Consider the following 26,594-nt stretch of genomic DNA (forward strand, 5'->3'; position numbering starts at 1 on the left):
ATTGTCCAAATCGGCTCAATGGGGCATTTTAAAGATCAGCAACCTTTCACCTTTTAGCCAACTATGATGCACAGGGGCTCTTCTCATCTCCTTTTCACTGCACCTGGAATGGACCAAGGGAGGGACTGTCTGTGAGACCCATTTCTCAGACTCTCCATTGACCCGGGAACCCCATTACCAGGGCTGTATATGCAGACAACGGGGTCAGGGCTTCACCTCAAAAGACCAGAGGTTTGGGGAGAGCTGTCATGATCTCATGCCAGGTAAGGTGTGCCAGCCCTCTGTGCCGATGTCTGGGGGTAGCAGGGTGGCCGGTTGGCCATGCAGAAACAACATCCTGCCTGCAAGGATCAGGCAGGGCGACCCTAGTTGGCAGCTCCCACTTGAAAGCCAGCCTGGCAGCCACGGTTGGACTCCCTGAGCTTCCCACACAGAGGCATGTGGGTTGCTTTTGTGGGAACAGGCACCCCTAGGACATAAAGAAATGAAAAAAGCTGAAAGAGGCATGCAAAGCTACATTCCAGCAAAAACAAATAGCAGCTCTGCCCGGCACAACAAGAGAGCCACTCATCCAATGTTAACTGCTTCTAGCTGGAGTGTCCCATAATGTACTTTGGGGCTTGTTATTTTAAATACTTATCTTGTGGTTGCCCCAAGACCTCGGGGTCACCACCAACAAATGTAAAGAAAGTTGTGGGGGGCTGTGGAAGGGTCATCAGCCCCCACCTGAAGTAAACTTGCACAACTGACCCTGTTTTTTTAGAACAAGAAAACCATGACCCTTGCGGAATTTTACTGAATATTTCAAAGCATTCCCAAGGCTGGAGATGTTGCTCCACAGCTGGGAGCGTAGCGCTCTCTGGGCCTTGCTTTATGGCTCGATTTAATGTGGCCTAAAGGAGTTTAAGGACGATAAAAGGTGTGCCGTGCCGTCTAAGGGCTGAATCTGTCATTGCCTTTTATGGAATCAGAAAATGATGCCCCCCCTTCCCCCCCCAAAGGCTGTTTTTATGATTGAATTTTCATGATTTAAAAGTATATAAAAAACACATAGACATGTTGATTTAAAATGTATTGATGTAATCATATTGACATTGATTATTTATCAAAGTGCATATGCTTTATTGACATTAATGTGTGCATATACACCTACGTATTATGATTCATGTACTTACAAAATTATGCTTTTAACATGTGGTTTGTTGATCATAAACCTCTGACAGTCAATAGGCTTACCGTATATGTCTGTAGGACCCTTTAGGGAGTCAGAGGTGATTATGCAAGGTCCTTTATAATGTTTTTCTTCTGCCTAATGTATATTTGTGTATAATAATGCATAGTATTTAGTTGTGTGTGTGTGTGTGTGTGTGTGTGTGTGTACAATTAATGCACTTTTACTTCTCTAAAGAAAAAGCACTGACTGGGCAATCATTTGAGTGTTAGTGCGTGCCTGCGAATGGCGATTACTAGCCCTCACCACTTCCCTTAAGTAGGTACTGGACTGGTCTGTTCACTACCCTGAAGGGAGTCAAGCGCTACAGAGGGCTGTTTGGTTCCCAATAAGGGGATATTGTTGACCATTACTTGTGCAGGCCACACAACTAATAACCCAGTCCTACAATACTATTGTATCTTTCATTGAACATGTTTGTTTCCTTTGCCATCCTTTGGGCCAACTTGCAGGTTTCTGTATTAGTGTTTTTGACCTACAAGTCTCAAATCAAAATTTAGAAAGACCTTAACAGCTATTTAATCTGTGCACTGACACTCTCTGAAGCTGATACAGTATGTTCTTTACTACACCCTTGGTTCCAACATGTGGTGTTTTTAGATTGTTTGGGGGCACTTACATAAATTAACATCTGTGGACATTGCCAAAATTCAATCTGCCCTTTCCCAACCTGGAAATAGTGGCGGGTTTACTCAAGCATAGTGCTGGAATAACTACTCTTCCAGCGTAGGAAGACAAGATCACCGACAGAATTGCTTGGTGTGTAGGGAAATGGCTTTTTACAAGAGACAAAAAGAATATTTTCCGTGCAAAGGAAAAAATAGGATTTTAGACAGAGGATTTTATTTACTTTGTAGGGAGTACTCCATTATGGAGGGCTCAACAAAGTAGGACTGGATCCCACAGAAAATGTCACCTGACTTTTCTAGGTGTTTGCCTACAAATGTGTGCCTGGAGCAGCTTTACAGGCAACTATAAATCTTGGGGTCTGTTCACAAAGTTAAATGTAGTTTTTACAATACATTTAAGACTATACTTAACGTCAGACAGGAATTCCCGAAAGTATTCCTAGCAGGTCTAACTCTTTTTACACATGCAGATTTCTCCACAATGAATGGGCACATCTCTGAAGTTGTACATTGTTTGGTATGGTGCTCTAATCATCCTTGAAGGTATCCATACTCTTGAGCCACCATGTAGGTGTGTGGTCCAACTCAAGAAGTGAGGAGGGGGCCTGTGTTGTGGGAAGTTGTTCCATGTTTTGGGTGTGATGTAGGGGAATGAGCAACTTCCTGCTCTGCTTTTGTGAATGAATGGGTTTTGTATCCCTGAGAGTGAGGCTGAGCGTATGTGTCTGGCAGGCTGGGAAAGTGAATGCGGCTGTTCAGGTTTGCTGGCCCAGTGTTGTGCAAGGGTTGGTATGGGCATGTGAGGAGTTTGAATTGGCTGTGTTTGGAACGGTAAGCCAGTGGAGCTCTCTGAGATGAGGATGAGGTAATATGTGGTTGCACTGTGGGAGGTTGAGTTTGAGTCCTGCAGCAGTGTTCTGGATGGTCTCAAGCCACTGTGTGACCTGCTTGTAAATTCAACTCAATCGATGGGAAGTGGTCTTCTAAGGTGTGGTTTTCTTTGGAAGTTTAGGGGCATCCACATTTATGTTTGGAGACATTCTTAAACTCCAATCTGACCCCTTCCCATCCAGAAAATGCTCAGGGATGAAAAGGGTGAGGATCACCCCCAGATTTGATGTGGCTCTAGTGGAAAAAATATTTTCTATGTGGAAAAAACAAAAATGTGCACTTGTGCAGGGATAATATGTTTGCTATTTGAGTTCTCGGAGAACTCTGCACAGTGGAATAGGAACCAGCAGGCAAATTCAACTGACCTTTGCAGGAGCACACCTGGAAGCTTGTGGCTGGCACAGCTTTGCGTGCATTCGATTGGGGATGCTGGTGATCAGCAAAATGACAAATGAGGACAATCATGAACTCGGCATGTATTTTTCCAACGTTTTTCAAGGATGTGATCCGAGGTGAATAGCAAAAAGCTGGCAACCTAAGATGAGGCTGAAACCTCAGCCTGTACTTTTCTGGCTTTTTCATGAATACCCCCCTAAGTGTATATGGCCTGAATCATACTTTCACTGACGTTCACATTGCACACGTTCATACACTGTTCACAATTGGGATTTGCAAGTGGGCATCTCTGATGGACACACGTAGATGCACCTTCCAAAGGGATGTGTGTTAATATAGCTAGCAGCTGCCTTTCAGAGCAGGTGCAAGAGGTACTGTCTAGATCAGTTGATCATAAAACTAGTTGTGGAAAAAAAAATACATTTGAATTCAGATAACTGATAAAATTAGTCCAATCTTGTTTGATAGTGTCCCTAGGCCAATCAGCTAACTTTGAACTCTGGTCAGAGCTGTGTAAAGCGTTTAGGAAAGACAGGGCTAATGTAGAAAGTTTCTGACCAATGCCTATCTTTTAAGGCTCCTCCAAAACCCTCTATAGTCCACCATCACTGTGGAAGAGTTGAGGGCCTTCCAGTGTCGGGTCACCAGTCGGTCACCTGCCCTGAGCCCCTTCGAGGGCTGGCACCTGTGAGTACCTGATATACACCCATATACACAAAGGGTCAAGTAGTGATGCATTTGTGCTTGGCGCCCACCTCTCCGTTAATGCGAAAGAAACTTTGTTTATTTTTTATTCAGGGATTGCTTGTTTGTGTGTGGACATTACATCTCCGGCATCCGCATTTTGTGCATTGTTGATCTGAGCTACACCCTTAACGAATCGCGACCTGTATACCCAGTTGTTTGGGAGGGGGAAATAGCATCTCTGATGTGGAACCAGTCTCGTGTTCCGCGCATGCACAGTGAGGATTAGAATGGTTAGTGACGGAGAGGCAGCGGATTGATATGCACTGCGCGAGGCAGCGCCTTGGAGAACTCTACTCCAAAAACCAAAGCTTCAATAACAAGGCGCGCATCGGGGCTTAAGATGCTCTTGGAAGTGAGTGAAGTGAATTGGCAGAGGGGATTTGAAATTGGGTTTCAGAGAGCGCAGTCAAGACGCTAGGGGGGAGCAGTCAGGGCTGATTACAGGGAGCAATTTGAGACTTGGCCAGATGTTTCTCTGAGCCTAAACTCAGTTCGCAGTAAGGACTGGAATATTGTATGAAGGGAGCGTGTAGTAACGGAGAGGCGACGGCTTACAGCTGTTGACTGGAAGCATGATAAACCTGCTCCTGGAAGCACCCAGGAAGCGATGAATATCAGCTAAGGAACAATGTTTTCACACTGCAGGCTGAAAGTGGCAAGGACACGAACAATAATCTTTTTTTTTTTTTTTTTTTTTTTTTAAGTAATAAATTTTTGGAGCCATAGCACGAGATGTTTGACGTGCACTGCACTGTGCTGTGACATTGTGCTCTGAGGGAAATACTCTCTGCTCGCTGTGTGAAGCGCGCAGGAAGGTTTCACGCTGACTCGAGGTGACCTAGCCGTCAATTAATGAAGTGTGCTGTCGTCGCAGGCGACGGCTTTCGCAGCAGGCAGAGAAAAGAGTTCGAATCAGCTGTTAACCCTCAGCGGTCCCTGGGGACTCGGCTGCTGCAGTGTAATGTTAACACTGAGGAACAGTTTTTTGCCCGACAGAGTAGGATTTTATTTCAACCTTTGGTGCTCTTTTTTACAGCGCTGTCCAAAGAATACCCTGCTGGTCGCGTGTCTACACCCGGCATAGGACTATTCTACTTGCATGTAGTTAGTCCATAAACTTTCATCATTGACACGCTGAATTAAGTCACAACATTTATATTCAAGAAGAAGATGCGTCAAAGTACACTTCGTGGGCCATACCAACTAACTGATTTGGAAGATGGTAATTTGATGCACCTGGCTATGAAGCCCTAACCTGAGGGATTACAAAGAACTGGATTAGAAAAAGATCAAAACAGACTGTTTTTCTGCCCACCTGCTTAGTTTTTCCCAGCTTTCCACTGGAGCACCAGGGAAAAGCGCAAATATGGTGTCACCCCATGAGGAGCTAAGTGAGCCACCTCCCTAGGCATAGATGGGGTCCTTAGGGATGCCCACTCAACACAAGATATCTCCATGAGACTCATTGTTGCTTCTGTATTCAGCTCCCATATTAGGCTGAGCAAGATGCTGCCACTGTTTGAAGCCGAAGGGTGATTGGTCGGAAGGAGAAATAATACATCAGAGTCATAAAAAGATCAAACGAAAATTTTATATATGGGAATTATGTCACAAAGGGTGAAGGGCTTAAAGGAAAATAGTTGGGAAACTGGTTCAGAATATTGCTGGGTACCCAAAGGTTAGAGCATTTAGAAGAGTATGATAACTGGTAAATAAAAATAGTACCAAGTGTAGAGAGAGATAAAGTAAGGCAATAGAAGTTTAAGCCTCCGAATCATAGAAAATTGATACTGTTAGCACATCGGTCCTTAATAAGTAAACCTACAAGGGTTCACGTATAGGTCGATGAACCTTTTGATTCGTTTAAGGTGTTATTACCATAGTTCCAGTACAGAAACAAAAATCCACACACAATAATCAATAACCTTTAGTTAAATCAATAATCAATGGAGTCAGTAATTTTCACACCATGATTTTACAGCTATGAATAACCACACCTTTAGTAAAAGTTTAGTAAGTTTATTCCCCTTATATTAACAATACTAAGTCATGAATCTTAATCACCAACTCAAATCAAACAAAATTAATAATGCTTGTTAATCAATAAGTCGCGAGAAACATGATCTATTCAAAGCTTGAATCAATAGGCATTCCAAATCATCAGCACAAATTATTAGTAAAAACCAATTTCAGCAAGGCTATAAAATCCATAAATTTAGCAAAATAGTCCTCAACCATTTGTTCTACAATTTGTCAGTTGTCATTTGAATCCTCAACTAACCCAGATTAGCATCGGCAGGTGGGACTTCATGCAAAACAATTTACGACACAAATGTTGAAAACATCTACCTAAAGAAAGCATTAAGAGAGTGCAGTTGGTACCTTGGAAGAAAAGGCACAAAAATGCAATTGAGTCATTGTCAGATCTACCGCTCCACGGTATGGGTCAGCAATCAGAATCAGCCTTAGTCCGCAGGTCATCACTCGATCAGCAAAGCATCAGGCTCTCAGAGAGTATAAGCCCAATGACAAAATCTTGAGTCTCTTCTTAAGTCAATATCGCATCTCATAACGGGGTAAGATCAATCTGCCTGAGTTCTCCTCTGTCACGTTATTATATCGGTCACCCAAACTATTCCCTAATTTCCAATTGGTCAATTAATCGTACGTTATCACTCTGTGCAATGATTTTCATATACCAAATCTATGAATTTTAATATTTCACACTTCACATGCCGTTGATTGGTCCGCTTTACGATGTTCTGATCATCCGGCTCATCAGGTATCGAATTTGTTGCATCTTCGTCTCCAGTCAGTGTCTTCATTGTTTGAGTCCTGAGAAAGAACCCTTTGCACATATTACACACAATTTGTTACTTTGCGAGAGACCTCATCTCCTGTCCGTCAGGTCCCATAGAAAGCTTCTGCTAAGTATTTTATTAAAACAATGAGCATTTCAGTTAGTTCACTCTGTCAGCATTTTTCCTTTAAACGCTAAGAAATACTGCTTTTGCATGAGACCTGGCAACTAGGCCAAGACACTCGCTAAGCAAGAACATAATTAATAACCCTTAATATGACATATTACTACATTAATCTAATACATTTTCAATATCTTATACATATTAATCATAATTAGTACATTTCATGAATACTGGTGGCTATTCTTCGAGGTCAAAATTTCAAACATGCACATTATTTTTCTACGTTATTCATTTTCTACAAAATTCATTATTCAAAATACATAAATACTCAATTTCTAATTAAGACATCTGCTTCAGCAATACCAAGCATTGTAGAGCAGGAACAATGTCAAATACTACAGAGAGATCTGGGAGGGTGAGGCTAGATGAGAACTGGTAGTGGTGCCCCGATGCGAGAATCTTTGTGTTCGAATCGAGTCTTTGGAGTTGAGCTGACGTTTTAGGTTGTAGAGCATCAACAGTATTTTGGTTTCAAGGTGAAGTGGTTAAATGTGTGGGGTTTACATTTTTGAAGAAAAACTGTTTAGTCCTATTTTTGTTTGTTGGTAGAAGAATTATTTGCCCTATATTTTTGGCAGTAGACTAACCATTGCAGATTTGATGTGTTAATGATTTCCACAAAAATGGAGTAACTATAGAGGCCTTAGATTATTTTAGAGAAAGGTTGGAGAGACTTGATTATTTTATTTGTGGGCTAACTGAATTTGCATTTTTATTTACAACACAATTAGAACAGCAGCCAGAAAACAACTCCCATACTACCAGGTCTTTTGTAATTTGAACGTATTAGAAATGGGTTCTCTAGATGGCAGTCCGTTTACGCCCTGTCTAAGAAGGGATCCTTACTCTAGTCATGTTAAGGGAGTCACACAGCTACGATAACCCTTGCTCACCCCGATGGTAGCTTGGCACGAGCAGTCAGATTATCCCAGAGGCAATGTGTAACATGTTGGTTGTACCCACACATAGTAACACAGTGAAAACACTAAACATGGACACAAGAAATCTGTGCTGACTGATGGAATTGCACACGTTATTGAAATGTATGGTTAGGATGCATGTAAAATATATCTAACCTCTAAAATCTGTAGCAAAAATATTCAGTGAATGCCCTCTTCTGGAACTTCCACTCCAGCACAAAAAGGACAATCCAAAACGTATCACCAGTTACCTGCAGGACTTCTACCACATAAAACCTTCTTGAGATTAGAGGCTCGCCTCTTTTCCAGCATTTTGAAGAAATACAAGTGTATGGCTAAAGGAAGTGACAATTGAGAACAACGATCACCCTGCTGTTTTATATTCTTAGAAAAAATGCATATTTTGGTACGATTTGTAACAAGTATTTATTTTACCTTGAATATATGGTACTTTTGCGATTCGTGCATAACTTGCGTTGTAAAAGATATCTAAATAAATGAATCCATAACTCTTGTGTTGCACTCCTTTGCCTTGTCATTTCATTGTTTCCCTCTGTCACATGTCCTTGTTATCCATACTTTGCCCTCTAGTCATGCATGTTTAGTTTGTATCCCCTGCCCTTCACCACTGTTTATAGATGAGTTAAATTGAATTTAGCTAACCGACTGGCATTTTGAGGTTTTACACATATTTTTGAATCACCTGATATTGTAAAACACATTTTTAATGTCAAATATATTGAAGTATTCATTATTTGGGAGTTTATATAGTGGTGCACCTCACGTCGGCTGGGCCAGAGCATTAACTAAAAAAGAGGAAAAAAAAAAAAACTGTAGGAAATACTGTGTACAAGAGTTAAGAAAGATGAAACCTAGATCGACATTCTTCAGTCCCCTCATTTAGCCCATGTAACTCTGGACTTAGTTCAACACTTGGTTGAATAGTTCAGTTTTAGGAGTTTCTTGACCTGAATAATCTTCTGTTACTGGAACAAATTATACTGGGATACAAAGTGGTAAAATGCTTTGCCAAACATCCTACAATTTGTTCAAACAGACCATCTGGTTTCAAAAGTTGGCAACTTAGGCCCAGCATCACAAGCTCCTATCTAAAGGTTGAATTATTGATCCAGGGGTGGCTCCTTCACAATGGCGAAGGAGCGTTGCACCCCTCGCTTATCGTTTTATCTTTCATCTGCTGGCTCAGCCAACAGCATGTGAAGGGAGGGGGGAGAGGGAGGGGAGGGAGCACCTAAGTGTGCATTTGTGCTTAGCCGGCTGTCTTAGGTTTGCCAAACATACATGCACACTTAGGTTTATCCAGCCCGGTTGTGTTGAACAGTCAGGCTGGAAAAACTGCACAGACTGCTGCTCAGTGTCTGAGCGGCAGTCCAAGCCACTTAGACCAGTCCTGATGCTGCTTTCATGCTAGCTTTAGCATTAAAGTAGCACCAGGATTGACGGGGAGCCCGTACTGGTGTCCCAGTGAATGCTGGAACACCAGAAGAAGAGGAGCACGGCCGCGGCAACAGGAAGAGGTAATTTTTTTTTTTTTAATCATTTTTTTTTTATCCCCCAGGCCATCCCTCCCCCTGCCCGCCCCTCCCCTTCAGATTTGTGGCGGCCGCCACTGTATTTATGAAACATAATTGTTTACTGAACAGAAATTAGGCTTGTTTGTCAAAAAAATCTTTGAATAGAATATATAAGGTAAGGGATTTTGTTAAAGAAAATCTGTTTATTGATGTGCGTTCTCTTTCAATTTCAGTGCAATTTGATGATTGCGTGGGTAATGAAAATCTAAACTTTGATGTCTCGAACCAAGATTTTAAGGTGGAAGCTGATGGCTCCTTGGTGGCGCTCAAGAATGTAACCACCATTGGAAGGGCAATATTTGTCCATGCACACACTGCTCATGCTGAGGATATGGCAGAAGTCAAGATTATCGGAGGCAAAGAAAGACACAGTGCACTTAAGGTAATGCATTTAATATATTTTAATAAGCCCTGTTTCTGAGCTAGCATGGAGAATTTAAAAATATTGAAATGGCATAATTCCAAAAAGAATGATTATTAGTGCCCAAACCGAAGTTATTTTGAAATGTGAAAATTAAAGATCACACATTAATTAACCTTCATGTCGATTTTCGAGCAGTGAATGCTATAAAAGATTGATAAAACATGTTGCAACTCGCAAAAATAGACTATTTGTAATGCAATCCCAATAATACAAACCCGCTAACAACGAAGATGAATTTTTAGGCAAGAAAGCATAGAAAATCTAAAGTACTATTAAAATTGTGTGCGTTAAGACCTCGCACTCGAGTAGATGTGTGCTTTTTTTTTTTTTTAAAGGAATTTTCAAACTTGAATGAAATAATACTTTTAGATTTTGCTTAGACACAATGGATATTATAGATTTTTCCAGACAGAAGTCCTATGTAAACCGGTAAAGAAAAGAACTATCCATGCATGTGTACATTTTAAGATGTTACACAACCTTTAGCACTATTGTTAATGCAGCTGGTCAATGGGACCTAGAGCTACATAGTGTTCGCTTGCCATGGAGACACGTAGCATGAGTTACACTTAGGTGCAATTAATTAGACCGGTGGGCTATTCAAGCAGCAATTTTTTAGTTTTGAGGAGCGCTCATAAAATTGGATGAAAAATCTTTTTGAAAAATGCCCATCAAAGTTTAATTGTTTTACCACATAGTTTGTTTTTGTGCATCTCTTTGAATCTTGTGATGTGAATACTTTGAGCCTCATTACGAGGCTGGCATCGGACTGCTGCACTCCAGGTGGTCTGTCCGCCACATTACAACCCTGGTGGTCAGACTGTCTCAAGACCACAGTCCTCGCCAGGAACATTGTTACTGACGGACCATTGGAATGTTTTCCTGCTTTATTCAAGTCCATCCATGTCTCAGAACTCAGGGAAATGGTGGAAGCAGGAACAGACACCCAAAGGAGGAGTTTAAGTGTGACATAAAGGGCTAGCATTCTCTTGCTTTACTGCCCTCAATTAGGTCTCCAGAACCCTAAAAGAGATGGGGAATGACAAGGGACTCTGATGTTGATAATGGATACCTCTCATTGGTCAGTGCAAACCCTCAACTCCCCACAGATTCTCTACTCTCCAGGATGGCAACTCCTCTCCTAGAGCCTCTGCAAGAAAAGGTCTGATCTCTGTTGTTTCGTTGTTAATGGAGAACACATCTCCGAGGGTGTGTGGAGGAGGGAAGGCCAGAGGGAGGCAGAAGAGGCTGACAAAATGGATTACACTATAGAATTTTCAATGACGACAAGGGCTTGACAGTGGAGTTGGAAGTTGAAGAAAGGCCATTCCTTTTATCTCCTTAAAAAATAAAAAGTGAGGGAATGTAGGAGGAAAAGTATGAGGAAGGCAGGTAATGTGTCAGACAATAGACAGGAAGGGGTCAGCCTAGCATATCATGGATATTTGTTTCTTAATTTCACTGCACGAAAAAGCGACTTATAAAACGTATATCTTTTTCAGGAGATTGCTTCCATCTTCTATTGACTGAAGGAAAGTAGGAGCATCAAATAAAATCCCACAGCAATGCACAAACCACTATGAGGTTACTGGTCAATATGCAAATTGCTAACATTTTGTCCATGGGAAACCAACTGTGAATTCTAATTGTCTGCCATAAGCCAATGAAAATGGACCTGACGCAGTGTCCATTTTTATTTTAATCAGACCAATCAGATTGATGAAAGAACCACAATCTGATTTTTCCTTCTTTGGATCATTAACAAAAGATCCCTGTTTTTTGGATCTTTCTGATCAACTGATGGCAGCCAATTATTGTCGTAGTATGCTCTGAATTGTCGTCGTGGGAAGCATGGATAGCCTGAACATATATGGTTTTGGTTTCTTGGTCTAAAATCCGTCCTTTTACTTTAGTTCACCTGCAGAGCAAATATTCTCTAAAACTGCACTGCCCCATCAGGAAAATAAAGAGTATTGAATATCTTTTGTTTTTCAGTGTCTCAAGAGTTGGGAGATGCAGGGGCCGTGAAAGTTCATACTGTTCATGGCTTCATCATGATTCCACAATGTTTTAGATCAAGACGGTGACAAAACATGTTTTAGATAAGAGTACAAGTGAAATAACGCACTCGAATTTGACTTCGATCCTCTATGCTTTCAATTAGAAACTACATGGTGGAAAACCTGCCATTTACACCTGATCTTGTATAATTCATTATGCCATTAACAATAAATAAAGATACTACATAGCATTCTTTATATATAAGAAAGATGATTTCTTTAAACTTATTTAAGAGATTTAAATGTTATATTGCGCATCTAAACTGATTCGCTAAAGAAGAAATCCCTTAACACATTATGGGCCAGATGTAGCAAGGCTTTTGCGCCTCGCAAACAGCGAAAATTGCTGTTTACGAGGCGCAAAAGCCACATCGCAATGCCCATTCCCATTTTGCGAGTCGGTAACCTGGATAACGACTCGCAAAATGGGAATGCGAGTCGCATTTAGGAAGGGGTATTCCCCTTCCTATTTGCGAGTCGCATCGCGATGCAGAATTGCCTTGTGACCGCAAACGCGGTTGCAAAGCAGTTCGCAGTTATCACCAGTGTCACACTGGTGGTAACCCATTCGCAAAAGGGAAGGGCTCCCCATGGGACCGCTTCCCCTTTGTGAATGGCTTTGAAAAAATTAAACTGACACATTTCACTTTTTCGTTTGTAATGCATCTCGTTTTCCTTTTAGTAAAATGGGCTACATTACAAAAAAAAAAAAATGCTTTATTTTAAAGCAGTCACAGACATGGTGGTCTGCTGTCTCCAGCAGGCCACCATCCATGTGAGTGCTGCGACTCGCAAGGGGGTCGCAAATTGCGACCCACCTCATTATTAATGAGGTGGGCCTTTGCAACCCCCTTGCGTCTTGCAGATGGTGTCAGGGACACCATCCGGCTTTGCGACTCGCAAATTGCAAGTCGCTCAGACTTGCAATTTGCGACTTGCAAAGCCGGAATTTGCTACATCTGGCCCTATGAGTCTATGATAAGTCAAGAGGAAGCTTTTCAACACCTGACACGAGGCACAAGAAATCAAAGTGAATTTTAATAACTTCAAAATTTACTTGGTCCAATTGCATTGTTATACGCTAAGAAAAAAAACAATAGTTGTGTTTTGGAAAACATCCTAAACAATGAGGCCTAAGCCACGCAGAGGTTTCCCAGGCAAGCAGAACAATGCTTGCCTAAACCACTACTGCCTTTTTCTCTGCCTTAACCACGCATGTGCCCAAACCACTCATATGCGTGGGTAAGGCAGAGAGAGGTCTAGTGGTGTGGATATAAGAGCAGGAAGTATTGGGAGAGGACGCAGTGAGATTAGTGGGGCTGGGGAAGGGTGGATTTAGAGCTTTGGGTGAGGGGGTTGGGGTAGTTTATTTTTTAGGGTCGGGTAGTTTATTTTTTAGAGGTGGAGGTCGGGGTAGTTTACTTTTTAGACATTGGAAGGTTTATGGAATGGCGGAAGAAGGGCAGAGAGAAGGGGATGAAGTATCAGGAGAGGACGCTGTGCGGTAAGCGGGCCTTGGGCAGGTTTGGGGGGATAGTTTTTAGTGGTGGGGGGGATTTAGGGTGGGTGGTAATTTGGGGCATTTCAGGGGATCATAACTTGGCACAGTTAATCCAGAATAAAAAAGACAAAAGTATGGCAGAGGTTATTTTCGCATTTGCTGGTGGAAGCTCCAATCCCATTACAGACTACATATTCATCTCTGCCTTTCTAGTGCAATGTGTGCTGCAGTTTGAAGTTACTCTGAATCATTTTAGTGATCATAATCTATTCATTTTTGACAACGAGTTGAGACTGGCGAAAGAAGTAGGATCCTTAGAAGGGCCTAAGAGACATATTATGCCTTGTAATCAAGTGCATAGATTAAAATGGAATAATACCTCACCTGATTCCTTTTTAAATAATCTATACCATGAATATGGTCAGGACATTAGGTAGTGCTTAGAGGCTTCAACATAGCCAGCAGTGTTGCTGAGTGCATGAGACAGGGTGTGTAGGCATGTCTCAAGTAACTTAACAAGAGTGTGTGGAAGAACTCTGGCAAGAGATGGTTGGACAATAATTGTTCTGAGGCAAAATCAAGACTTGTTTGTTGCCTTGAAAAAAAACCTGAGTAGTAGTACTGCAATACCCTTATGCAAGAAGAGATACAAATTAGCTTTAGGTGACTGAGAGAACTTAGAAGCGAAGCTTGGAACCAGCTCCTTCAAATTATTATCTTAAAAAGTAGTGTTAGATTTTGGGAAACAGTCAATCATTTTTATTTTAATGGCAGTCCAACAGAGTAATGGAGTGTACTATAGTGTTGGATATCTGGGTGAAGCACTTCCAGGAGATATATCGGTGTGCCTCAGTGGAACCCTCAATTACCAACAGTGAGGGCTAGGCAGCTAATTTGCTTTGACTGTTCTTAAAGAACTAATTTAGGCAATTGATTACATGTCAAAAGATAAGGTGTCTGGCCCCAGTGGAGTCCTTGCCATTTATGACATGAACCCCATTAAGTGGGCCAAAATTTTAACCAATGTTTTAAAAGCTGCATGTACAGTGGGCATACCCCCATCCTGTTCGAGGTGTATGGTTATATTTATATTTTAAAAAGGAGAGAAAAATGACTCACAATGTTAGACCCATATCCCTTATAGATTCAATGATTAAAGTGATGGGAATGGTTATTCTCTGTAGGGTAACCACATGGCTGGATCCAAATAATATGGTATCCAACCTCCAGTACAGGTTTAGACCAGGGAGGAGTACATTAGATCAATGCTGGAATCTTCAGATGACCATTGGGAAATATACACTAGACAAAGGGGTGGCTTGTTACATCCAGCCTTTATGGATCTACCATCAACTTTGCCAACAGGACAAAGTTATGGTAAATTCTCATCAACAATGGGTTGTGTAGAAATGTAGTGAACTTTTTACATGAGTTACATAACCACCTGTCTGCTGTAGCTAGATATGAACTGTCCAGGAGTCTTTCCTCTCGCACACAAGTTTGTAGGGGGGATGAGACAGGGTTGTATCTTAGCACTACTTCTGTTTAATTCATATATAGACAACTTGGGTTCAACCCTAAGCACCGCTTGTAAAGATATTCCTCAGGCAGGATCTCTGCTAGTTCCAGCACTCTTCTATGCTGGCAATGCAGTGTTAGCAAGAACAGCAGTGGGACTTAAGTAACTCCAGAACTCTTTTGACGGGCCCAAGAAATAAGGGTCATAGAAAATGCATTCTCCTATTTCCAGGTCATGTTAGATGAAAGGGGCACTTGGTAGGGCTGAAAAGAATGTAAAGGGCAGAGTGGTTGCATCTTTGCCAGATGCTCTGGTTTAAATCTACCAATCAAATGGATTTCTTTGGTGAGTTATGGATGTGATATCTGGGGATATATGGAAGTCAATGATTTACAAGTTGTGGAAAATGAATTTAGGAGCTTTTTACTGTCAGCCCTGCAATCTATTGCCTTTTTCATTGTTCCTAAAAAGCTAGGACAAAGATATGTTTCAGATCGTTCAGCTTTCGGTCCCATGTTAAAGTGGTCACAATATGGTTGATTCCAGATTTGGAATTGAACCAGAACATATCAAAAGATTTAATGTGTCTTGAGAGGGTCAATAGTGGCTCATAGCTTAGTTATTTTATTTCTTCACTGGCGAAGTTGGGAGGTATCGATTTATACATGAGCCCAGAAAAGATTGTAGGAGAGGAACTGGGATGAGAGAGAGAGAGTGTGTGTGTGAGAGAGAGAGAGAGAGAGAGAGAGAGTGTGTGTGTGAGTGAGAGAGAGTGTGTGTGAGTGTGAGAGTGTTGGACTTTTTTGCTTTTGCAGGGTCATCCCCAATCTTTTTGCCTCCTGCCTCCTATTTTTTCTGACCTGTTGCTGTTGGCTTTTGAACTCTGAGCACTTTACCACTGCTAACCAGTGCTATAGTGCATATGCTCTGTGTGTAAATTGTATTGTTGATTGCTTTATCCATGATTGGCATATTTGATTTACTAGTAAGTCCCTAGTAAAGTGCACTGGAGGTGCCAGGGCCTGTAAATCAAATGCTACTAGTGGGCCTGCAGCACTGGTGGTGCCACCCACATAAGTAGATCTGTAATCATGCAGTGTCTGTGTGTGCAGTTTTAACTGTAAATTCGACTTGGCAAGTGTACCCACTTGCCAGGCCTAAACCTTCCCTTTTCTTACATGTCAGACACCCCTAAGGTAGACCCTAGGTAGCCTCAAGGTCAGGGTGCAGGTTATGGTTAAGGTAGGGCATATAGTAATGTGTTTTATATGTCCTTAGAGTGGAATATTGCTAAATTCGTTTTTCACTGTTGCAAGGCCTGTCCCTCTCATAGGTTAACATGGGGGCTACCTTTAAATATGATTAAGGTGTAGATTCCCTTTGGGAGCGGATGGACATGCGGAGTTTGAGGTCTCTGAGCTCACAAGTAAATAATACATCTTTTAGTAAAGTTTATTTTAAGATTGTGTGTTTGAAAATGCCACTTTTAGAAAGTGAGCATTTTCTTGCTTGTTCCATTTCTGTGACTCTGCCTGTTTGTGGATTCCCTGTCTGGGTCAGTTTGACAGTTGGGCTGGTTGCACCTCACACTGGAGAGTGACACAAAGGGAGCTGGGGTGTAGTCTGCATTTCCTGATGAGCCATCTGTGCTAGGAGGGTGGGGAGGTGTGGTCACTTACACCTGAAAGGGCTGTGCCTGTCCTCACACAATGCCGTCTCTGACCCCCTGGTGTGTCTGGGGCCTAGCCTGGGCAAGGCAGGATTTCACGTTTAAAAGAGACTTTACTTTGAAGTAGGCCTACTTCAAAGGAGTAATTGGGTATAAGAAGGGCACCCAAAACCACAGACTTTAGAACACTTCTGGAAACGAGAGGAACCTCTGCCTGGAGAAGAGCTGAGAAGTGCTGCCCTGCCTGTGACTGTGCTTTGTGGAGCTATCCTGCAGTTGCTGCTTCTGCCAGAGTAAGAGGGCAAACACTGGACTTTGTGTGCCTTCCATCTTGTGAAGAAAGCTCCAAGGGCTTGAGTTAGAGCTTGCCTCCTGTTGTTGAAGTCTCAGGGACAGCAAAGACTTCTCTCTGCCAGCACCTGGAGTCTCTGGAGAGACTCCTGCTCTGACAAATGGTGCCCTATCCAGTTCCTGGGCCCTTGAAAGGAAAGCTGATGGAAATCCAAGGAAATAGACTTCGGACCGACGCCGCTGCTGAAGCCGGTGACGCCACCTGCAACTGACTCCGTGATCTTCACTGGAACGAGACAACCTTCACAGACCCGACACCGCTGCAGCCCCGCTGAAGTCCGCGACTCTTTGGAAGTCGCTGCACCACATTGTGACCGATGCCGCTTGAAGTACGTGGATTCAATGTTTCGCACAGACGCGGCGATCCCCGACTTTGCGCCTCGTGTCCGCTGGTGTCGGCTTGTTCGGAACGACTCCATCATGACACCGTGTTAACACCTCATCTAAGCATTTTGTGTTTCTAAGTACTATTTTTTAGTTTAATCTTTAAAAATTCATAACTTGTCTTGTGTATGTCTGATTTTTGTAGTTTTGGTCTTGTTTTGTTTAGATAAATATTTCCTATTTTTCTAAACCAGTGTTGTCATTTTGTAGTGTTTTCATTGAGTTACTGTGTGTGTTGGTACAAATACTTTACACCTAGCACTCTGAAGTTAAGCCTACTGCTCTGCCAAGCTACCAAGGGGGTAAGCAGGGGTTTGTTGAGGGTGATTCTCTTTTACCCTGACTACAGTGAGGGTCCTTGCTTGAACAGGGGGTAACCTGACTGTCAACCAAAGACCACATTTCTAACAGAGTGAGAGAGAGTGAAAGAGTGAGAGAGAGTGTGCGTGAGTGAGAGTGTGCGTGAGTGTGTGTGTGTGTGTGAGTGGCCCCCGAGACCCCCTAAGTGCAAGCCCACATTATTCTTAAGTCTGGTATGTCAATAGAATCCTATCTCACAGTGGTCACAAATTCTCAACATCACTGTTTACTAATGAATTTCAGGCTACATTAATTGCATTGGCTCCTGGAAACACTGCAGGGGTGGAATAAAGTCACAAATGTAGGCCCGTGTAGCTGCAACCTCCATTTGGAAAAAGATACTATGAATTTGGTAATGTTCGGTGACCGTTTTAGTTCTTTGAGACAACAGTACATTTTACCTTTGCTTACAGGGAACCATTTTACACAAGTTAGACTTGCCTTAACCAACTTACAGATGTTGTTGAATACATTTGCTTTAATGTTGCCAGTTTCTTAATAATGGCAGTGAAGAGTAGACAAAAATGACACAGGCCCACGGATCTGAGATTTGTTGAAATTGTTATATGATGTTCTTGTAATGCATTCCTTATAACAACCTTAACCGGATATTGTTAGTTTCCATTTTTTGTTTGTATTTGTAAGATATATTTCTCAGCCAAGATTTTAATCATCTAGTGTTATTTTATATGGATTATTGTTTTACATTTGGATTGTTTGTACCTTTTATAGTTTTAAGTAACCTAATAAAGAATATTTGATGAACAAAATATCATATATTTTAACATACATTCCTATTTCATGTAAGGGATTTCCATGCTGATATCACACAGAGTACAACGTAATTGAAATCAAAATGTTTACATATCTGTGAACGGTCTGTCCCATGTGAGAGAAATAAAGTGTAGGGGTTGTAGATCAGCTGACTACAGCACTCTTGGCTTGTTCAACAAAATCCCCTTCCTCTTCCTAAAGAAGTGAATTAAAACTTGTTAAAACCAAATTGTAATGTCTTCACTGTTGAGAAAAAAGGAAAAATTAGTAACATGCAAGCAGTCAATAAATATCCTATCTAATCATCTACATGAATTTTGAGCTCTTCTTTGGTGTTAGGTCCTATGGGTTTTTTGTTTCCAAACCAACAATGTATCTTGAGTCCTCTCTCCTCCATGTAAGAGCTCTATTACTTCCTGAGGGCAGCAGATAGCAACAACAAGCATTACCCTGTGGATGAATACCATTTCAGTAATAGTAGCATGCTGAAATATATTGTCATCGAGTGAGAAAGGAGAGAACAGAGGGGATGTAATCATTTTATGCAATTTGACAATTTTCAGCAAAGCTTCCCAAAAACAAGTTCTTGTGGTTTGGATCCTGTTGGAAATGGAGTCTTTGGTTGGCAGTCAGGTTACCACCTGTCCAAGCAAGGACCCTCACTCTAGTCAGAGTAAGTCACACACAATCCAAATTATCCTGTGCCCACCCTCTGGTAGCTTGGCACTGAGCAGTCAGGCTTAACTTAGAAGGCAATGTGTAAAGTATTTGTGCAATAAATCATACAATAACACAATATAGCACCACAAAAATACACCACACAGTGTTTAGAAAAATATATAATATTTATCTGGATATTTGCAGGTCAAAATGATAAAAGATGCAATAAGTAAATGTAGAGATCACTGGAAAGTGATATAAAGTGTCTTAAGTCTTTTTAAAAACAAACAAAGTCTCTTTCAAGCACAAAGTACCTGGTTTGAGTGAAAAATCTCCACAAAGGGCCGCAGAGGAGGAGAGGCATGGAAAATGGTGTGTGCGTCGGTTTCGCCCCTTCACACACGGACTTGCGTCGTTTTTTACGCGGGGAAGACGTTGCATTGATTTCCGGTGCGCGGACAGGTCTCCTCTTCGGGTCGTGGGGTTTTCAGACGCCCCGGGGTCTGTGCGTGGAATCCTGGGCTTGTTGACCAGATCTGCGTAGTTCCGGTGGGCGATGCGTGGAAATTTCTCCCTCACGGCAGGCGCTGCGTCGATTTCCCCCCTGGAAGTCGGGCGGCATTGTCCAGGCGGGCGTGTGTAGAAGTTCCAGTTGCACCACAGGTGCCGTGTCAATCTTTTCCTCGCGAAGTCGAGCGGCGTCGTTCCGGTTCGGCGAGTGGTGAATTTTTCACCATAGAACAAGCTATGCATCAAATTTTTCGCCGCACAAGGAGTCCAGTTGCAAGAGAGAAGTCTTTTTGGTCCTGAGACTTCAGGGAACAGGAGGCAGGCTTTAACAAAGCCCTTGGAGAGCACTTCTGCAGCAAAGCAAGAGAGCAGCAAGACAGCAGGGCAACAGCAAGGCAGCAGTTCTCAGTAGAAAGCAGTCAGGTGAGTCCTTTAGGCAGCCAGGCAGTTCTTCTTGTCAGGGTGCAGGTTCAGGTTTCTTCTCCAGGAAGTGTCTGACGTGGTAGGTTAGAGGCCCTGTTTTATACCCAAATGTGCCTTTGAAGTGGGGGAGACTTCAAAGAGTGGCTTAGAAGTGCACCAGGTCCCCTTTCAGTTCAATCCTGTCTGCCAGGGTCCCAGTAGGGGGGGGGGGGGGCAGTCCTTTGTGTGAGAGCAGGCCCTCCACCCTCCCAGCCCAGGAAGACCCATTCATAATGCGGATATATGCAAGTGAGGCTGAGTACCCTGTGTTTGGGGTGTGTCTGAGTGAATGCACAAGGAGCTGTCAACTAAACCCAGCCAGACGTGGATTGTAAGGCACAGAAAGATTTAAGTGCAGAGAAATGCCCACCTGCTAAAAGTGGCATTTCTAAAATAGTAATATTAAATCCAACTTCACCAGTCCGCAGGATTTTGTATTACCATTCTGGCCATACTAAATATGACCTTCCTACTCATTTCAGATCAGTAGCTACCACTTCAACAATGTATGAGGGCAGCCCCAATGTTAGCCTATGAAGGGAGCAGGCCTCACAGTAGTGTAGTTGTACACTACCAGGACATGTAAACCACACAGGTGCATGTCCTGCCTTTTACCCACACAGCACCCTGCTCTAGGGGTTACCTATGGCACACATTAGAGGTGACTTATATGTAGAAAAAGGGAAGTTTTAGGCTTGGCAAGTACTTTTAAATACCAAGTTGAAGTGACAGAGAAACTGCACACACAGGCCTTGCAATGGGAGGCCTGAGACAAGGTAAAGGGGCTACTAAAGTGGGTGGCACAACCAGTGCTGCAGGCCCACTAGTAGCATTTAATCTACAGGCCCCGGGCACGTATAGTGCACTTTACTAGGGACTTATAAGTAAATCATATAGTCCAATTGGGTGTGATCCAAGGATACCATGTTTAAAGGGAGAGAGCATATGCACTTTAGCACTGGTTAGCAGTGGTAAAGTGTGCAGAGTCTCAAAACCAGCAAAAACAGTGTCCAACAAGTGGCGGGAGGCAGGCAAAAAGTTAGGGGTGACCAGCCTAAGGCTGTCAGGTCTAACAGATCCAATATGGCACATTTCATGGAGTTCTATCAAGAGTAGGAAATGGGCAGCGGGGTTTCAAATAATGACTTTAGGGTTTAACTCTAAATGTTTTCTCTCACTTACAAAAAACAAGGGCTGAACAGAATTACATTAAATTTGGCATGAAATTAGAACATTATTCAGTAAGAGCCATGTGTACGAACACCTTTTCCCATAGACACAAAATGGGTAAAACCCTTTGCTACATCTGGCCCTAAAAGCCTTTGCTTGATTTGGTGTCAATACGTTCAGGAGTTTTCAAGAACTTCATGTTCCAACGGTGCATCTGGCGAGTCTTAAAAAGTTAGAGATATCTGGACTATGAATACATGGATGATATGTGAATCCAGGATGGTGGACAGTCAAACTCCAATTTAAAGTGAAGTGTTCCTCCTTCATCCATTTCAGGCACACATACTACAAGCTATGTCTGCTGACCCAATGATAATTCTGTTAAGCACACCATTACATGGTTCAGTCTCTTCCTGTCCTAAAAAAAAAAAAAAAAAGTGAACATTCTGGTAAGGGCACAGGTAGACCATAGGGCAGAATGGTAGACCAAAAGGGTGTTATCCAGTTACAAACCTCCACAGACTCAAGAGGTGGAACCCTAAACTTCACAGCATAGTACCAACATACATAAAAACTAGATTTGCCATGGGATTCAGAGACCAGTAGCACGCTCTGAGGTTTGCTAAGCCTACTTCTGGTTCTGCAAATGCTGCAACCATGGCTCCTGAACTGATAGGTTCCTAGACCTGGAAACAGACTAGATCCTGCAATAGTTCCAGCACAAGGTGTTTTCTAAATCCAGGTTCTATGGCCAATCACAAGTGCATTAGGCTAAAGGCTATGTGCTACTTGGAAGGGAGTCATTTGAAAATAAAGCTGACTGGAGTTTAGCCTTAAAAAAAAGAAAAAGTTATCTGAAAAAAACCACAATTAAAGTACATTTTTGGATAGGATTTTTTTTTTTTTTATTTTATAACACCTTAAGCTATGTTTGAAAAAAATTATGAATTCCGCTACTTAGCTTCAGCAGGCATAACATAGGTGGTAAATAAATATTCCCATGTAACCATATGTGTCGGGACCCAAATCGATTTTTATTAACGGTTGTAGACAATGTTTTGCAACGAAAATGTGCCTCCTTGAGGCAAGCATAAGTGTAGCAAGTTTCAAAAGTCTCCACACTTTTTCAACTTTGCATGTATGCTGTATGTACAGTACACAAAGTAGGAATAGTATTTAACTACCTCATAGCATTGTTGTTGTACCTTAAGGCTACATTTCCAGTTCAAAACCACTTGACAGATCGTACATACCCTTGCCCTACAATGCGAGGATATGTGCATTACAGCCTAAAGTGACCCACGGCAGGTGTTAAAGGCAAACTGTGCCATGTCTTCTTTGACTCGGGACTGTTTTACTCAACATCTTTGGTTACTCCTCTGGATTGTGTAAAAGGTTAGATTTGGTCCCCCGTCTTCAAACGTGAATCCTAATGTACACATTGCAAATCCTTGCAAGTAGAAATGCCAATATTGCAGCAATTATTTTTTCCCATCCCATTTGCAATGCACATAAGGGTTGCTCAATGCTCACTGCTGACTGCAAGTGTTAAGTATTCACAAAGTGCAAACTTTCAGTTCCTGAAAACTTCCTCTCTGTGTATATCATGTGGCCAGCAGGAGAAGCAGCACAATATCCCCCAATGTGTATTTCATAATGTGATACTTTTTGAGACATTGTGACTCATTCAGTGTTCCAATTGAAGCATACGGAGGTCTTCTGTCCCATGCAGGCATCCATCCCAGCATGCACTTGTGTGTAATGAAGCAGGAGCTAAATCCCGCCCATCACTGCCAGAGATCTAAGGCCTCCCAGGATACAATTCCTCTCCACAGTGACGGATTAGTGAGTTCCTTGCTGTGCGCGGGCTAAGGTTGTCCAGAGCATAATACAAAGTATTTCACCGTGAGAAACCTTGACGCCAATCAGGCCCAAGATGATTATTTATTTCTAGCTAACAAAACGATCATGGATTAGGCGATGAACGTAAAAACATTAGCTCCAGTTACACAAATCTATCACAATTGATTAACTGGAGAACAATCTTTGAAAAAGTATGCGTATCTGGCAGAACAGCTGCATGTTCCCTCTGTGGAATTTTAGAACCACGGCGCATACATCCTTTGGTATTCAAATGAGCTGGCCCTATTTCCAACAGTACTGCTATTCAAGTGGACTCAACGGTTAATTTTATGAAGACTGATGCATTTTAAATAACTCCACTGAAGACACAGGGGACTATAAATATTTAATACGACCAAAAACTCGGCACTTCGACTGCTAATGTCTAGCCTGAATTAATGTGGAAAATATGCCACCCTGGCGCAATATATTGCGGTAAAATCTGGGCATAATGCACAGATGGAAACTGTGGCCATTAACCCAAGTGCCATTCTTCAGTGTTGACCAAATAATTTATCATGTCATGTAATTTGCTGTGTCTTCATCCGCATCAGAGACTTTCTGTACAAATCACTGGCTTGTTTAGTTATGCGTGGACCCTTGGAGCTTTGCTACATTTAACGTGATGGGCATGCAAAGCGCACAGCTGGCATCTAACTGGAAGCAGACTTATTCTAAATGGGTTTGTGGCTTGGACAATCGTTTTGCTGTCAACACCACAAATGTATGTTTTGGCCATACAACGTAAACCAATTTTGATTCGTTTTCTATTATTTTTCAATTCACGACTCGCAACAAAGGAAGGCTCAATTCATATGCAGGAGTGGTAACGTATGGGGTGGGGGAACGTAGGTGCTCCTGCAAAACACATTTCTCACGAGCTGTGTATAAGGGTTGATGGACTTTTAACAATATTTTTTTATTTCAATATGGTAATATTAACTATTTGTTAAATAGAATAAATTGTCTCAAATTGTAAATCGATTTCCGGAGCTGCTGCCCGTCTTTGCAAATAATTATGCCCAAAAGCGCTCTCCCTTAACCCCTTCGCTGCCAGGCCTTTTCCCCTTCAGGTGCCAAGCCTTTTTTTGGCTATTTGGGGCAGTTCACGCTTAGGCCCTCATAACTTTTTATCCACATAAGCTACCCACACCAAATTTGCGTCCTTTTTTCCCCAACATCATAGGGATTCTAGAGGTACCCAGACTTTGTGGGTTCTCCTGAAGGAGACCAAGAAATTAGCCAAATTACAGCAACTAATTCATTTTTAATTTTTTTTTAAATGGGAAAGGGCTGCAGAAGAAGGCTCGTGTTTTTTTCCCCTGAAAATGGCATCAACAAAGGGTTTGCAGTGCTAAAATCACCGTCTTCCAAGCTGTCAGTAACAGCCAGACTTGAATCAGGAAACCCAATTTTTCAACACAACATTGGCATTTTACTGGGACATACCCCATTTTTATTATTTTTTTGTGCTTTCAGCCTCCTTTCACTTAGTGACAACCATTTTTCTCAATGTTTTACTCTGTAACTTTTTCCTGCAATTTCAGATTTTTTAAAGCAATATACCGTTACGTCTGCTGGACTCTTCTGGTTGCGGAGATATATAGGGCTTGTAGGGTCATCAAGAACCCTAGGTACCCAGAGCCAATAAATGAGCTGCACCTTGCAGTGGGTTTTCATTCTATACCGGGTATACAGCAATACATTTGCTGAAATATAGAGAGTGAAAAATAGGTATCAAGAAAACCTTTGTATTTCCAAAATGGGCACATCTCTGAATTCCGGGGTGCCCATACTAGCATGTGAATTACAGGGCATTTCTCAAATACACGTCTTTTTTTACACACTGTCTTACATTTGGAAAGAAAAAATGAAGAGAAAGACAAGGGGCAATAACACTTGTTTTGCTATTCTGTCTTCCCCCAAGTCTCCCGATACAAATGGTACCTCATTTGCGTGGGTAGGCCTGATGCTCGCGACAGGAAACGCAACATGGACACATCACATTTTTACATTGAAATCTGATGTGTTTTTTGCAAAGTGCCTAGCTGTAGGTTTTGGCCTCTAGGTCAGCCGGCACCTAGGGAAACCTAGCAAACCTGTGCATTTTTTAAAACTAGACACCTAGAGGAATCCAAGATGGGGTGACTGGTGGGGCTCTGACCAGGTTCTGTTACCCAGAATTCTTTGCAAACCTCAACATTTGAGGCCGATCTGCCCCCGGGGGGGCAGAAGTGGCCTAACAATTATATTCCCCCCTGGGGAGCGGCCCTTACCCAAGGGGCCGCTCCCCTTATACGTAAGTAGAAGATAAAGTAGAAGATAAAAAGAAAATTCCCTGGTGTCTAGTGGTTTCTGCCTCTCCCCCGGGGCAGATCAGCCTAATTATATTAGGACGATCTGCCCCCATGGGAGACAGAAATGGCCTAGAAACAATTTGGTCCCCCAGGGAGCGACCCTTTCATGAAGGGGTCGCTCCCTAAACATAAAAAAAAAAAAAAAATCCCTGGTGTATAGGGGGTTTTCTGTCCCCCCCCCGGGGTCAGATCAGCCTAATTATATTAGGCCGAGCTGCAGCCGGCCGGGGCGCAGAAATGGCCTAAAAATTATTTGGCCCCATGGGGAGCGGCCCTTAGCCAAGGGGCCACTCCCCTTATGATCATTTAAAAAAAAAAAATTCCCTGGTGTCTAGTGGGCATTTCTGCTGCCCAATCGCATCGCAACCGGGCAGCAGAAATGCTTGCAGAGACATGAAATGAAAGGAAAGGCCTTTTTCTTTGCTTTCATGTCTCTGCTGGCCCCCTCCTCCCGAGCGGAAGAGAAATGCTGAGCATTCTTCCAGCTCGATGGGAGGTGACGATTTCGCTTGCTGACATCATCAGACGTCACTGCGGGGTGGTCGGGGGTGGAAGGGGAAGCGATTCCCCTTCCGGCCCTGACCTGGGGGGGGGGGCGGCCGGTACATGGACGGAATGGTTACATCCGTGGCACCTGAGAGGCGCAGCCACGGACAGAACCATTATGTCCGTGGTGATTAAGTGGTTAACTCAAAGCTACGTGAGTGGTCGGAGTACATATTATGAAAAATTAACATTTTAAATTGCTTTCACTTAGTCCCTGATGCTGACACTATTACTTTTTATGGATGTGCTCCCTGTGAAAGATATGCATTCTGTTACTCAGTGAAGTTAGCCAATGACTGAAGTCTGCTAACTCACTGCTCGGTAATGCAATGGCTGGACTGTAGGAAACTGGGTTCTGTTTGCAGTATCCCCCCCCCCCACTGTTTGCCTGCTTTTATGCAACTTTGACTGAAGTGTACTGGGTTCCTGCTAACCAGGTCCCCAATGTCAGTGTTCCTTCCCCAAAGCAAGGCCCTTTGTCATTTGATTCCCAAGTGGCCAGGCTCTTTACCATGTCTAAGTCCCTAGTAAAGGGCCTAGGCACTATAGAGG

At 42.5% G+C, this 26,594-nt stretch overlaps 1 protein-coding gene across 2 annotated transcripts in view; it reads left to right on the plus strand.

Annotated features, from left to right (window-relative positions):
* CDH13 (cadherin 13) overlaps positions 1-26,594 on the plus strand; it is a 2,224,354-nt gene that overhangs the window by 514,449 nt on the left and 1,683,311 nt on the right. For both annotated transcript variants that reach the window (XM_069215815.1, XM_069215816.1), the window contains exon 3: positions 9,567-9,775. In XM_069215815.1, the coding sequence (XP_069071916.1) occupies positions 9,567-9,775 (209 nt within the window). The remainder of the gene's footprint in view (positions 1-9,566; positions 9,776-26,594) is intronic.

This window comes from Pleurodeles waltl, chromosome 12, assembly GCF_031143425.1.
Source record: "Pleurodeles waltl isolate 20211129_DDA chromosome 12, aPleWal1.hap1.20221129, whole genome shotgun sequence".
Classification (NCBI taxonomy): domain Eukaryota; kingdom Metazoa; phylum Chordata; class Amphibia; order Caudata; family Salamandridae; genus Pleurodeles; species Pleurodeles waltl.